This window comes from Scaptodrosophila lebanonensis, unplaced genomic scaffold (genome assembly GCF_003285725.1).
Source record: "Scaptodrosophila lebanonensis strain 11010-0011.00,11010-0021.00 unplaced genomic scaffold, SlebRS2 tig00000098-arrow-pilon, whole genome shotgun sequence".
Taxonomy (NCBI): Eukaryota; Metazoa; Arthropoda; class Insecta; order Diptera; family Drosophilidae; genus Scaptodrosophila; species Scaptodrosophila lebanonensis.
Genome location: NW_022060568.1, coordinates 4,208,001 through 4,222,700, shown reverse-complemented (window position 1 = coordinate 4,222,700; position 14,700 = coordinate 4,208,001). Strand labels below are relative to the sequence as shown.

Sequence of the window (14,700 nt, the reverse complement as noted above, 5' to 3'; positions counted from 1 at the left end):
TTGGTTGGCTGGTTGGCTGGTTGCTTGCTTTATTTTCACCACTCGACCCGATTTTACATGCCAGAACACAAAAAATTCGAAATGTTGTATTTTTTCTGGAATTTGCTTGATTGAGTTTGCAAATTAGAACTATTATGGGTTAGGATAACACTTTCCACTGCCATTAATGGCCTTTGCATAGATTTTCCATTGTATTTAACGTGAATAAAAAATAAAAAACAAAAACCGCTATATGCGCGTAGCCAACGACTTTGTCTCACCAGTTGGACGAAAAACTCAACAAACGCAAAACTTTCAACTCTGCGACATTGCATTACACATTACATACTACACAGGCACTGGCACTGGCAGAGGCAGAGGCACAAGCGCGCACACACACACACACACACGTGCGCTCACACACTGAGGCAAGCCCACACACACGCACACACACGCAAAACAAATCAGCCCTGCGCCTTGGATCGAAAACGAAAGCTCTAAACTAGCAGGCAAGCTGGCAGCAAAGCCACCAACAAAAGTGGCCGCACTGGCTCTGGCTTTCTCTGGCGTTCTAAATAGCGCTTTGAAGGGGGCGGGCAGGGTGACGGGGGCGGATGGTAGCGGCGAATACACAGTATACCGCTCTTTGGTCCAGACACTTGGCCCAACTGGCCGTACGAAAAAGAGATATACAGAAGCCGTGCGTCAGCAGCTGAGTTTGTGGTGCAAACTGAACGACAAATCGTTGTCTTCGTCTAACGCATTTGCCTTGGCCAGAGCTTTTATGGCTTGGCAGGCTTTTCAACCCCTAATGGGTCATTAAATGCCGATACATTCTGCAATACTCGCACATATCGTAGTGGCAACACTTGACATTTGTCCAACCGTTATTATCGATGTTGAGCTTTTCAGCAACTTCCCACAATTGACTAAGCAAAAAAGCTTCAATAAACCAAATAGTCAGCAAAGTTTCCTATGAGACATTCATGCTCTATGATTTTGATACTTACTACCAGATTTCAATCATTCAAAAAAAAAAAAAAAAACTTTCAAACACACAATTCTAGATTTTATCCATAAGCTGTCGAACCGCCTTACTTGTTCCAGTTTTCAACAAAAACTAACAATCAGTCCTGAAGCAATCCTCAACTGAAATTTATTTACTTAGTTATTAACTGAGCACATAGTTGTAGAATTGCTAAATATACGCACTTCCCGACTCCATCAAAATGATCGAAATCGATTAAGTTGTTTTTTTGATTATTAAAAAGCTAATGAATTATGAATGAAATTGGTTTCAAAATTTTAAATGGAATTTACTTACTGATTCTACATAGCCTAATGATTCCAGAATATTTTTCATTTCAACGAAAAAAAAATAGATGAATTGCTCAAATGATTAATGATTAATTCTCCAAAGTCTATAGCCATCCGAGTCTCTTTGGTTTGTTATCCCCATGGCATCAGCTTTTATATACATGCAAGTATATAAGTATACAAGCTATAAGCAACTGATTTCATACGAAACTGATTTTAAATTAAAATAACCTTATGAAATCTTCGAAAATATCAGTCGTTGGATTATTTGATACATATTTTGTAGGTTCAGCTTCTAAAAGCTCCCACTAATTTAGTAAATAAAATGTAGATCCTATAGAATACATTTGTATTTAAACATTCAATAAATATATACTCACATAATGTCGCCTAAATTCATTCGAATCTGAGTTAGTGGAAATTGTTCATTAGGACCACTTGGGACGGCACGCCGTCGCTTATTGGACGGCACATGGAGGCCATTTTGAGGATATCTTCTGCTGCCACCATCGCCAATTATAGCAATGTTTTCTTCCAGAAATGTGTTACTTGTATTCGTTGGGCGCGCCATCGGGATTGAGCTCCTTCTTCGACGGCCGCCTACTCCACCCAGCATTCTGTTGATATATAAATTACACGAACTGCAATCAACTCATGTGATTCGGTAGATGTAGGGAACAAAATTGTGGGATATATCTAGCATTATTAATTGATTTATATTCCATTTTTATTCAAATTACACGGCATTTGAAATAAACATGCACATATGGTATCACACAAAAATAAAACTATTAATTATAGTAGCACAGGGGCACGTACGAGATTAGCGATCTGCATTTAAGGGCGCGATATACAAAATGGAAACAAACCCCGAGCAGGACCGCCTGCCTTCAACGTTCGATTGGAACTGAGTATGTGACTGTGGGGCTCGAATCGAAGCCAATCTAGATGATGACACCGATGCTGATAGGCGACGATGACGTGCTTTATTAAATCAAGCATATGCCCACTTTTGCACAACCACCCATACACAAAACTAAGTTAAGGTAGAAAAAGGTTAGGTGAGGTAGAAACAGGTAAGGATTTTTATCGATTTAGGTTTGGATTTTAAATAGGATTCTACAAACAATTAAGCTATCTGTAACGAGCGGAACTTTAAGTTCGTATCAGCTCTATGCTTGTACCCTCCCTTTTCCCCGCTAGAGCCGTGCAGTTCAAATTAGCTTATTTTTATCAATTATTCGAACTCCATTAATTACAAATTTTGTAAAGATATCTCTACTATGATGGCTATATGTGTGATATATTTGCAGTTGCGCATTTTAACGAGACTGTAGATTATGGTGCGACACTGCACAAACCTCAAAAATTTCAAATTTGGTTGCCAATGGTAAAAAGCAAAAAAGTTTTTAGTATTCAGATTTATTTTTGCACCGTTCGTTGACACTACAAGTATACGCCTAATTCTGTTTTTAAACGGTCTTTTGTTTACACGGTTTTGTTTTAACGCGGTTTGAAAATTAAAAATGTTTTCTATGGTTACACGACTTTATTTTGAATATGATTAATGTTTTTTTTTACACGACTTTTTCTGGAACCAATCTACCATATAAAAACAGAATTAGGTGTACAAAACTTATAAATACGAAATATACTTGAGTTATCATTATAACCAAAATATGTCATGTACCGAGGCTAAACATCGTTGGGCGAAACAAGTCCACTTACCAAGTTCATAGAGTTAGAAAGTTCTCGGACGAACAGGAACGTCTATGTCGATTCATCCCCTCGGACATGCCTGATCTAAAAAAAAACCCTATAAATATCAACTTTTAAAATATTGTTCTAAACATATACATATATATTTAATATAAATATATTGACAAGATTTATTTTAAAAACTAAACTTATTGAAAATGGATGGAGACCATTTTTTCTTTTGTATCGCCTTTCAATTGTGGACAATTTTTTGTTTTTATTCGAATTCAAATAAAGATGATGATATGTACATAGTAGTTGGTTATTAGGTTTTCATTTCTATGTCAAGTCTTCTTCATCTTCTCCATAGTCCCACATGTCATCATCAACTCCTTCATCTTCGATGCCAAACATGCGCTCCAAATCTTGCTCGGCGTCTGAAACGCCTGGATCGAGACTCTGTGACTGTTGTTCCTCGGGACAAGAGCTGCAGCGGCTCTCATTGATGCCATAATTAAGGCAATTGGCACCGACACACTCACAGCAGCCGTCATGGAACCATCGATAACTATTGGCCCCCATGCTCTCGCACTGCTGCTTGCATTTGTGGGATCTGATGCAGGTGTTTATGTAAATGACGGTGCAGTTAACGCTAGCCGCCGGCTTGTGTCCGATCACATCCATGGCATACGAGTCGTTGCCCTCCTCCATGCGCCGCTTGAGTCCCGCCCGCATGGGGAACCGTATGGTCGTCCACTGATCATCATCCTCGGCTGTAATCGTGTCAAAGAGCTCTGGCACTCCTTCCACATCACCGATCTCGGACCGTGGCGTGAGCGATGTGAGCGCGTCGTTGTGCTTCGGACACATGTCCAGACAGCCGCAGCACTCCGTGTACAGATCTCCAAGGCAATTCAGGCAATCCTTGCAGCAGTGACAATCGTTCAGCTTGCATTGACAGCTCTGCGTCAACAGGCACTTGGAAACGACAGATCCACACACCATTTCATTACAGCCATCGTCATTTGCAAGGACTGTCGCAAGAATTGCAACAATGAACACAGCGTGCAACATTATCTTACGGTTACTCCGACAGTTGAAACAATTATGACACATTACGCAGCATTGAGGCCGTCCTTTATAAACACAAATCGGTATCAGATCAGGTAGCCAGTGGCGGGACCTGCATGGTGTGCCGACCACACACCAACCACAAGGCACCTACTTAGGTCCATGTCAGGTAGTTGGTCAAGTCAAGAGGCAACCAGTGTCATAAAACAATTTAAAAGCCATTACGCCGGTGTGGGCGCAGACCTATTGGGCATGTCTACCTAATAGGCGGTGAAAACGTTCATACCCAATTCATAAAATCAATTTTGAATAACACCACTTTTACATACAATTCTTAAAACCTAAAATTCAAAATTTCAAATAAATGTTTGCTTCTCTTACCTTTAACTGTTAAACATTTTGTACATTCCCAGCAACACAGCTAGCTTAGCAAGTTTGGAGACCCTGGCTACTCATTCCTTTCAAATATTTGCGTTCATACAGACAAACATTCAGACAGACAGGAAGGCCCTGCGGATCGATGTCTGTAACAACTCATCTTGTTATGCTGATTAAGAAAAGCCTAGGCCAAGCATTTTTCAATGTTACACAAAACAAAATTATTTTATGATACCATAATAGAATTACACGTACAATATAACTTTTTCATATTGCAATCCATGGCTATTGCATTGAATCAACATCATCGCAATGGCAACTAGCCCTTTTTAAAACTTGTAAAAAGGTAGGGTAAAAACGTAGGGTGTATTAGGTTTGTGCAATGTATGTAACAGGCAGAAGGAAGCTTCTTCGATCCCATTAGGTATATATGTATATTCTGAAGCAGCATGACGATAGAAATTGAGCTTGACTTGTCCGTCCGTCTGGATTTCGGAAACGACTGAGCGGATATTAACCAAACTTAGTATATAGATGCTCCCACTCCCTAGGCAACACGAGTTAGTTTTATTTTTTTTTTTTTTTTTGATTTTCCCCTTCTCTCACCGCTACAGAATTTCGTCAATACTGTCCACAGAAAAGCTACATAACTATAACTCTGAATACAAAATATATGTATGCTCTTCTTCTTCTTTTCGCTTCTGCAATGGGCGCCTGAAGTGCCCGAAGTTTGACTGGATCCACATAATTTCACTGTCGGACTTACCCGACTGTACCGTTCTATCTTGTTTTTGAGAATGCTTCAAAAAGGAAGACTTATACTTGTATATTTATTGAACACAATTTGCCTTGGAGAATATAGAAAATATTCCCCAAAAATACTATTTGCAGAGTGATGTTGTATGCGATTTAGTAATATTGTAGCTTTGAATCACCATTTACGACTACCACATTGCATTTGTGTTTCTAAGTATTTGTTCAACAATGAGATAAACCCCCGCTTAAAATATTCGTGATATATGTACAGACGAGCTCCTTGGTAAACTTATTGTCCATTCCAAGCCATAGCGCGTTTACAAATCACGTACTCGCATAAATAGCACACAATAGCAGAAAAGCCATCTTGGAATGTTGAGTGTAAAAACAATCATTTGTGTACTCTGTTAGATACTCTTTCAGTTTAGGAAATATCCTTTTAACTCAGTTGCTCCAAGTTGAAGGAAATTGCTTGATTTTTGGGTGGTTTGTTGAATTAGAGGCTGTAATTTTTAAATGCAAAACAAATACGTCTTAATAAAAGAATGTTTCTTAAATGATTGCTTAAGAGAAGTAACTAAGCTAACTTCAGAGTTATCTAGCCTAGCCAGGCGTGAAGAATGTGACACGTTGACTTATATTTTGTGTGGCAACATCCCATCTCAATCGGAAATACTCTCGTTTAGTTGCTGCACTTGTATTCGAATCTAAATACGTTATTCGCTCGATATCAGTCGCGCTGCAATTATAATGTTCACAATTCGTGCCCCTTCTATTTCAGTTCTGTCGCACTCTGACAAGTGATTATCACAGCCTTTTTATTGCAGATATAAATAAAGTATGTTTATAGCGAAACAGTTAACAAAAACGAAATACAGAATTCAGTTTCTTGAATCAAATTAGAGCATTTCATATTCGAGCATTATAGTTGTATATGTATGTATGTACTGTACTATAGCATAGAAGTATAGAAGTTATATTTTACACGATAGCACTACCTAGATTATAAAAGCCATTATCCAATCAATAAACTTAGCAACGTCTGTATAAATTAAATATTTATGTCTATTGCATTGATGGGCCTTATTTGCGGTGTCCGTGCCATTTACAGGTGGCAAGGCGGCCGAAACGGTGCCTCTCAGCATCCAGCGTTGATTTTTGTGTATCATAAGACCAGCGCCGGATATGCCGGTATAGAGACCACTGTTCTCGAATCTCTGGCAGGCAGAAGATCTTGAACTTCCCTTGCCTCTTGGTATATGGAGCTTGGATTCCAGCAAAATGCTCGCACAGAACGTGCGATTCGACGAGAGACTGCGAAAATGTGCATTGGCCTTGAAGCATTCCTCGTTGGATACGATGGGTGCCTCCACCACCTTTGGAGTGCTGGAGTTCTCAGAGATCGCACCAGCACCAGCACCAGCACCAGATTTGCTAGCTGTGCTGTGCTTGTGTGAAGACCCACTGATGTTCATTCTGTTGAAGCTCCAGCCAATGACTATGCCATGCTCGCCAACAATATACTCCGATTTGCTGGAACCCGACCATAGACACACAGGTCTTATAAAGGTATTAAATCTATATACACAGTCAGTTTTATTTGGCAAACATATCGCTTTCGCATCCATCTATTCAACACTCACCGCACTTCGTCCTTGAGTAGAATTACGGCAATATCAGCATCATATGTACTCAACTGGCTGTTATAGTCGGGGTGTATGTAAATCCCATCGACCGGGGCTGCCAGGGAGCCCTCCTCATTCCAGTTCTTAAGATTGTGTCGCCCCAGAAAGACGAGCACCTCATTGGCTGTGTAGCGTTTATTGAACATTTGGAAGCAGTGCGCGGAACTTATGACAACTCGTGTCGAGACCAGAGTACCGCCACATTGGTAGTCCAGCGATGTAAGATTATTTACATAAATTGCCGCCAGCCAGGGCCAAGCGCCGCGTGTTATCGACGGCAGAGTGACGACGCCAGCCGAGGCATTCCCATTGTCCATAAATAATGTTGTGTCTGCTGCTGTCTGTTCCACTGGGCTCTGACTCTGACTCTGGCTCTGGCTGTGGTTCTCCTCCTTTTCGAAATCTATGTCATCGCTGTCATAGTCGCTGAGGGAGGCAAATGTTGGCGAATGACTGACGTCAGCGGCGTTGAATTCATCATCATCGTTGCCAGCCAGACCACCAACGGAGCTGGCACTCTTCAGGCTCGACTTCTTCCTGTCGTTCAAGGACCTTGCATGTGAGGGCAAATGAAAGTTAACACTACGGTCAATTGTGCCACAGATTTCCTTGGGTGAGTGAAAGGGTTTTCTGTAAGCATTCTGTAAGATTCTGGATAACATCGAATTAAAACCTGCATACGTACTTCTTAAAGTGTATGTGTGGAAGTGGCTTCGATCCAAACTCGTGGCTTGCTGGCATAGGCAGCTCCTTCCCAGCTGGCTTTTCTATTTCCCCCATCATCAATGGTGGCCGACCCATTATGCCCGATGTCTGCTTATCCGGTATAAAGGTTAGCTTCCTTATGTGCTCCAATTGAATTTGGGTCATAAAAATACTGTGATCTGTAAATGTTTATAGATTAATTATCTATTGAAATAAATGCAACGATTTAAGACCGCAAGAATAAAGTAAATCAAAGGTAATATATTAGAGTTAAAGATTGCTATAACCGCAAGAATATTCCTAATATACTACGACCAGAAATGATTTGATTCCAGGCATCAGTGATTTTGAGAACAATTCCGCCCTTCACAAAATTCTGCGCTTCAAATTCGAAAATCCATATCAGTCTTGTACAATAAACTGCATTAATATTCAAAGCAAAATAGTTTAATCAGTTAACTTTAAGAGCTCAAGCAAATGCAGCTATACTTTTAAAATACAAGTACACTTAATTCGGTTTTTACACTGTCTTTTTTTAAATGGTTTTGATTTAATGCGGTTTGAAAATTAAAAATGTTATTCTATATACTATTACACGACATTATTCCATTTAGCACGATTTAAAATAACATATGTATGATCAATGTCTTTTTTTACACGACTTTTTCTGGAGATAAAGAAAATAATCAATACACCTAATTCTGTTTTTGCACGGTCTTTTTTTATTATTTTATTATTTATTTTATTATTATTATTTTTATACGATTTTCATTAAACACGGTTTGAAAATTACAAATTGCATATATATACAAGTATTTCTTTAGAAATAAGGAACCAATCACCTATTTTTGCATATGAACAATGTTTTTTTTACACGGTTGTTCCTGGACCCAATCTACCGTGTAAAAACAGAATTAGGTGTAATTTGCACATTTTTGAATTCAATTTGAGAGATTTGTTCAATTTGTAAACAAATTCACATTCGAGAGACTGTAATACCATTAAATGAGTTAACATATAATTAAAATCAGCTTAGAGGGATCACCTTTCTATTTATCGTCGTAGGTTTCAACTATAGAAGCTCTACTGTCATCATATTTCTTGCATTTTGAACACACATTTTTGAATTCAATTTGAGAGATTTGTTCAATTTGTAAACAAATGCACATTCGAGAGACTGCATTGAAAGTTGAGGTAACATATAATTAAATCAACCTTTCTATTTATCGTCGTAGACTTGAACTATAGAAGCTCTACTGTGATCATATTTCTTGCATATATACTTATGTACAAATACACACATAGTGTATTTTTATGTAAAACCTTACCAGCAGATCCAAAACAAATGACTTGATTATTTGCCGATATTTGCACCAGTTTTGGTGGGAAGTGATGTTTTGGGAAACGCACTTTATAGAGCACAGGTGTATTGCTCACGAACTGTCCCCGAGTTAGCAATTCGATTTCCCCGAGATAATGCTGCAAGAAAAATATGATCCACACGTAGGTAAACAACTTTACTGCGACGTACCCAAAAACAAGCTCCACCACATCAGCTTTCAAGAGTTTATCTCTCACAGCACATACGAGTATGTACATACATAACATACATATATACATATGTATGTACATATGTACAAGTATGTATATTATGGCTGCGACTCACCGTCGTCGGCTTGCCGCGCATTGACAATATTACGCGTATCTGTAGAGCCTGCCCTATATCTGGATTTCGCACGGCGATCAGTCCAAACCACTCGCTGCCATCGAATCGATATTGAAAGATTTTTGGACACGGGCTGACGGGCATGCCTTGGGCAATTGCCTTTGTCAGGTGCTCGATGCATATTATTAATATTGTTGTTAGCTGCACTTTCATAATTATTCTTCACTCTTCACTCTTCTTCTTCTTCTTGTTGTTGTTTGTTTTCTTCGCACCGTTCTCGCAAACTCTCTGCACTAACTGTACATGCGCATACATACAAGTAGAATAATGTACGAGTACTTGTATGTAAATAGGTATCATGCGCCATATGGTAATTAGCACACACACACACACATATGTACATATGCAGCTATACGTACATTAATACGTAGATTGATTTAAATTTATGTATGTTTGCTTATTCATGTATTTATGTTGCCTGTCCGGGCAAAGTAATTTCCTTACTACTTGTATTTACTTAATTTATTCCTACAACGAAAAATACTCCGACCTAGAAACCTAGACACAGTTGCCGCTCAACTTGATAAACAAACCTGTGTCTGTATGTATGTATGTTCGAGTATGTGGGTCAGCATACTTCTCTCTTTGGAGTGTTTGTATAAACCAGGGCAGCATTATCGATAAAATCATGATTTAGATATTATTTCAGAATCGCATTAATTCGTAAATGGCTGGCAGTTGCACATACTACTTGTAAGTTTATTCTGAACTCTCACATTTCCAGCAACAAAAATTACACCATTCTGCTAATTTTTCAAATTAGAAGCTCTCCCAATTTTTAAAAAAATATCAAATACTAAGAGCAACAGATCTTTTAACAATTTATTTATACATACATATATGTATATAAATACCAATTATTTTAAATGTTAAGTCCCTATGGATGGAAGTGTTTTTGTTACACTTTGCAACAACTTGGGCTCAGGAACCTTGGTTTTCGTTCAATTGTGTACGATGGGAAATGAGAATTACAAATATTTGGGACAAATGAAGCAACTAACTGGCATTTTTATTGATGAAGTTGATGAAGAGATAACACCTTTTCGTTGCAGTTATAAGCTAAACAATACAAACAAGAATGGTACGAAGTAAACAAGTTCAAGAACATTTAAGTTAAGTATATGCTAGTACGGATATATCAGGAAAAAACACTAACTTGACCTACCTAAGGTTCAGGGGGATATGAATACCTATCTTGGTTGTTCTAGCTTTTATACTTTCTGAGTTTCTTGCGTTCATACAGACGGACAGATTTATACAAGTTTGTAATTACATATTTTTTAAACTAAAAATGTATTTTTTAAAACGCGTATTATCATACAAAATATCAAAGCTATAGGGGCTGGAAGAACTTGATCCCAAAGACACAACTGTTTTACTTTTCGAACAAACATAAGCAGTAGAAGGATTAAATTCTACAAGTATGAAGATGATTTGGATCCTACTTGTGTGAAGTTTTTATCTTACTATTTGGAAATGAGTAGAAGAATTAATCACATTAGTTGCAATACATAATGATTTAAGCTTAGCATTTAATATGTTTAATCAATTATAAATGCAATAACTTAACGTTACTAAGGGAGCTTTCGAATTTTGTAAAGCTTGCTCTGCTCTTTGAAATAAATATACGTATAATAAGAAAGGAGTGAACAAATTAACCACATTAATATTTTACGTCCAACTGTTTGACTGCAATTATCATTTGATGATTTAAAATCCATCGTTTTATACAAGTATATGTGGCTTTTGTTTGAGATGACTATTCAGCTCAATTAGAAATCTTCTCCTTAAATAAGAGTTGACTAACCATCTAATTTAGTTAGAGACTTAATTGATATGACTAATATTTTTTAATTTGAATCTACATAAAAATTTTTGTTTTTAAACCAATTAATAAGTGAATACCACAACTTTTTCATATGTAAAATGTCCCTATGACTCGGCTGGGACCTCAGCTGGTTCGGCTGGTGGAGCTTCTGGTGGGGGCTGCTCTGCTGCTGGTGGTTCAGTAGGTGGGGGTTCTTCGGTAGCTGGTGCTGGCGCCTCAGTCCCTGCCGGCGGTGCGTCCGCTGGTGCTTCTCCCGGTGCATCTGCTGGAGCCTCACCCTCCGCTGGTGCCTCACCTTCAGCTGGTGCGCCACCTTCTCCTTCTGCTGGTACCTCTCCTGACGCCTCTGCCATGCCCTCCGCTCCTTCGGATGCGGAAAATTCTGCAGCGGAAGCTTCTGCTCCGGACGCTTGGTCTGCGCCTTCCTCTGCTTGCTGGTCTCCACCCTCTGCAGGAGTTGGGGCAGCCTCAGCAGCAGCCTCTGGCGGTGCTTCGGGCTCGACTGCTGCAACTTCAGGTTCGGCTTCGCGCACAGGCTCTTCTGCTTCGACAGCAGCTTCTGACAATGCATCCACATCCGTAGACGCCCGTTCTGCCTTCTTACTCTGTGCGAAATATAAAAAAATGGAAGCAACATTGGACACAATAGTAGATAAAATAGTGAAGTATAATTACCTTTCGCGACTTCCTCTTAATCTTTTCAGTGGCGGCCAACTCTTCTGGTGTCTTGTCGTAATCCTCCGGAAAGAATACTTGTGCCTCCTCTATGCCGATCTTTACAGTTGGGCTAACATAGGTCGGACCGTAGGACACCAAGGAGAGCATCATGTTGGAGCGCACCTTATGGACCTTCAGAATCAGTTTATCGTCGCTATTGGAATCGAATAGAATAGGGGTGAGGTAAGCACGTTAGGGGCGTTAAGAAGCAGCATTTGTTGATGAACTTACGATGTTGTGGCACCCGCCTCATATTCTTCCGTACTCTTCGCTAGGAGTTGCGCCCTTTCAGGATCTTCTGAGCTGAAGTAACCATATAATGGCACATCCTCCTTATACCTAAGCAGAACATGCGAAAGATCCCGTCTCTTCTGTGCATCGAAGGCCATAATGATGTGTGGCGGATCTGGCTTGGGATCTGGCGGCAAGAAACCGGTCGTCTGTCCACGGAAGAATACGTAGATTAATGCCGCATGGGTACGTCGGTTATTTGGCACCCAGATTGGTGGCAATTTCACTGTTTTTATGCGCGTTGACTTCTTCACAGATTCCCTTTCGTCTCCAAATTCTTCTTCCTCTTCACCCATATCGTCAACCAAATCCATATCCATATCGAACGGCATGCTGGGGAACGCCGGCAGTTCGGCTGGCTCTTCAACCTCCCTGGCTTCCTTTCCCTCTTCACCCTCTTCGCTTACTTCTTCCTCATAGCTTACCTCTTCCATCTCTTCATCAATGAGCTGTAAGTCCTCTTGCAAATTTATTTGTGACTTGACCTTGGCCTTAAATCTGTTTTCATCCTCCTCAGAACTGATCTCTTCCTCCCACGTTTCACCCTCTGCAACAGCCAAATTAAGAAGGCATATAGAAATGTTGGGAAAGTCCCAACAGTCCGCAACATTACTTACCTTGTATTTCAACTTCTACTTTTACTTTCAGCGGTGTCAGGATCGGCGGCAACAATACATCTTCCTCAGAGCCCTCACCTGGCTCGGTGCGATCTTTTGTGAGCTCATGCGCATATGTCGCTAAGACATTTGGCACGGAGCCAAGGTACTCGTCCACTTTCCAGAAGCACATAAGCAACTCCTTGCCATCTAGTTGCTCTATAACCTCGTCGGAGAGTGGATTCTTGCAGGCGAAGTTTACGGTCTCGAACTGTTCCGCCAGGACAGTTATGACCTTGCGATCTTTGCATTGCAATCGGAGCGGTTCGGCTGGCTCTGTCAGCTTCTTAAACATATCGCGATTGACTTGAGGACCAAAAACAGTCACGCCTATATCTGGCATATTATCCATTATTATGTCCGTTACGTGCATAAGATAATCCACTTTCTTCTTGATCACTGCATCGCGCTCAAGCTGCTCTTGTCTCGCTATTTCTTCTTGTTTCGCCCTGAGTAGCTCGACCTCTACGGGTTGCAGCTCCGAAATTTCATATGAAACCGTGCGTACCACTTTTTGGACAGTTTTGTCTAGTTCCCTTGTAATCAGAGCTATCAATTTTGGCACATCTGTGCCAAACATTAAGTTGACCGATCTACCACCCTGTTTAAGTCATTTAGTGGAATCTGGACCAAGTATCTTGTCACTCTGTCTGTACTTACTTGCACAAACATCCATGTTGGCTCGCTTTTCTTGCAAAACCGCTTCAGAGCTGTAATATCATCTGCCTTACACTGAAACACAAGTTGTCCAATGGTTAGTTGGGAAAGACTATCTATGAAATACCTACTATAGCCAAGTGCAGATTATCGCCACCAATTTCAAGCTTTACTTTTCGCAAACTACCGACCATGCCTAAACAGGGACCACACCACTCGGAATAAATGTCCAAAACTGCAATTACGGATTGTTTGGATTTCGCTTCTCCGTTTGAACCATTTGACTTCCCACTTACCTAGCAGGCCTGGACGTTCTAAGAACGCCTCAAAGTCCTCATCGTTTTGTAAGTCTGCCTGCAACTGCTGTACTCCACCCTTCTTGGCCATCGCCTACACATGTAGCTTCCAATTTTAGAATTTAGCTGCAAATTTTGATAAAAAGGCCTAACCACTGCATTTACAAAAATAATGCCTAATTTTGAAATAATTTGTACATTATTGAAAATTTTAAAATCGAAACAAATTTCACAACGAGATATTGATCAAACATTGTCGTTAACAAGTCCCTGCAAATGAAATTGCTATAGTTACATATATGCTCAACCTTTTTTGTGCCCCTAAGGGACTTATAATATTTCCTTAAATGTTAGCGTTTAAATTGAAGTATTGTCTAAGAAAGAACTCTACCTATCCCAGCTTAAGAGAAGCGTACATGCCTAATAAATCAAGCTTTTCTACTTTCCAAGACTCCTGCGTTCATACAGACAAACAAACATTATAGTTATGTCAACATGAACTCAGCTTGTTCTACTATAAACACAGACCTATTAAGTCTTATTAGAAAGGGAGACGGGCTGACAAAATCTCAAGCTTTCATACTTTCCAAGTTCCTGGCGATCATACAGTCAAACAATCGAACAGATGGATACAAAAGTAGATCAACTCGTCTTGTCACAATACGGTGTTTGCTCTTTAAGTTCAGGATACTCAAGGAGAAGGCGGAGAAGTCCATTATAGGACTTTATTCTTTATCCAAAAATAATAGGCAGAGACATACAGTTTTTATCAATCGTAATAAATTAGTTAACCACATTTATTTTGGTGCAAAAACTCAAAGGTCTTCACATTTTAACGATTACTTCAACATCCATAACAAAATTGTACATTTTGGTTATAGGTACACATTTATAATAATAATAATACATAATTTTTAAACATGGAACAACAATCGTGCTC

The 14,700-nt window shown here is 39.6% G+C and overlaps 3 protein-coding genes across 4 annotated transcripts; all 3 read right to left on the bottom strand.

Annotated features, from left to right (window-relative positions):
* Window positions 1-3,317: 3,317 nt before the first annotated feature.
* On the bottom strand, window positions 3,318-4,230 carry LOC115627983 (protein twisted gastrulation). Its single transcript, XM_030523879.1, has one exon. It carries the CDS (start codon window positions 4,108-4,110, stop codon window positions 3,334-3,336), a length of 777 nt encoding a protein of 258 aa, XP_030379739.1. The 5' UTR covers window positions 4,111-4,230; the 3' UTR covers window positions 3,318-3,333.
* Window positions 4,231-6,108: 1,878 nt separating this feature from the next.
* On the bottom strand, window positions 6,109-9,744 carry LOC115627845 (serine protease gd). 2 transcript variants are annotated; one of them, XM_030523701.1, is made up of 5 exons: window positions 9,256-9,744; window positions 8,918-9,068; window positions 7,570-7,768; window positions 6,843-7,514; window positions 6,109-6,777 (listed from the first exon to the last, which is right to left on the bottom strand). In XM_030523701.1, the coding sequence occupies exons 1-5, from the start codon at window positions 9,466-9,468 to the stop codon at window positions 6,198-6,200; spliced, it is 1,815 nt and encodes a 604-aa protein (XP_030379561.1). In that variant the 5' UTR covers window positions 9,469-9,744; the 3' UTR covers window positions 6,109-6,197. The 2 variants fall into 2 exon arrangements, with proteins under 2 accessions (XP_030379561.1, XP_030379562.1); XM_030523702.1 differs by lacking the exon at window positions 9,256-9,744 and adding an exon at window positions 9,121-9,159.
* Window positions 9,745-11,146: 1,402 nt separating this feature from the next.
* Window positions 11,147-13,961, bottom strand: LOC115627870 (actin cytoskeleton-regulatory complex protein pan1). The gene is made up of 7 exons (XM_030523754.1): window positions 13,761-13,961; window positions 13,596-13,699; window positions 13,468-13,539; window positions 12,769-13,408; window positions 12,092-12,698; window positions 11,819-12,014; window positions 11,147-11,748 (listed from the first exon to the last, which is right to left on the bottom strand). Exons 1-7 carry the CDS (start codon window positions 13,849-13,851, stop codon window positions 11,248-11,250), a joined length of 2,211 nt encoding a protein of 736 aa, XP_030379614.1. The 5' UTR covers window positions 13,852-13,961; the 3' UTR covers window positions 11,147-11,247.
* Between the last annotated feature and the right edge of the window lie 739 nt (window positions 13,962-14,700).

Coding starts and splice junctions, on each gene's coding strand:
- LOC115627983 (XM_030523879.1), bottom strand. CDS start 4,110: ATGTGTCATAATTGTTTCAACTGTCGGAGTAACCGTAAGATAATGTTG.
- LOC115627845 (XM_030523701.1), bottom strand. CDS start 9,468: ATGAAAGTGCAGCTAACAACAATATTAATAATATGCATCGAGCACCTG. Junction 9,069..9,255: donor TGCGCGGCAAGCCGACGACG/GTGAGTCGCAGC, acceptor TTTTTCTTGCAG/CATTATCTCGGGGAAATCGA. Junction 6,778..6,842: donor CTACTCAAGGACGAAGTGCG/GTGAGTGTTGAA, acceptor CTGTGTATATAG/ATTTAATACCTTTATAAGAC.
- LOC115627870 (XM_030523754.1), bottom strand. CDS start 13,851: ATGGCCAAGAAGGGTGGAGTACAGCAGTTGCAGGCAGACTTACAAAAC. Junction 13,700..13,760: donor AGAACGTCCAGGCCTGCTAG/GTAAGTGGGAAG, acceptor CCGTAATTGCAG/TTTTGGACATTTATTCCGAG. Junction 13,409..13,467: donor CAACATGGATGTTTGTGCAA/GTAAGTACAGAC, acceptor TGACTTAAACAG/GGTGGTAGATCGGTCAACTT.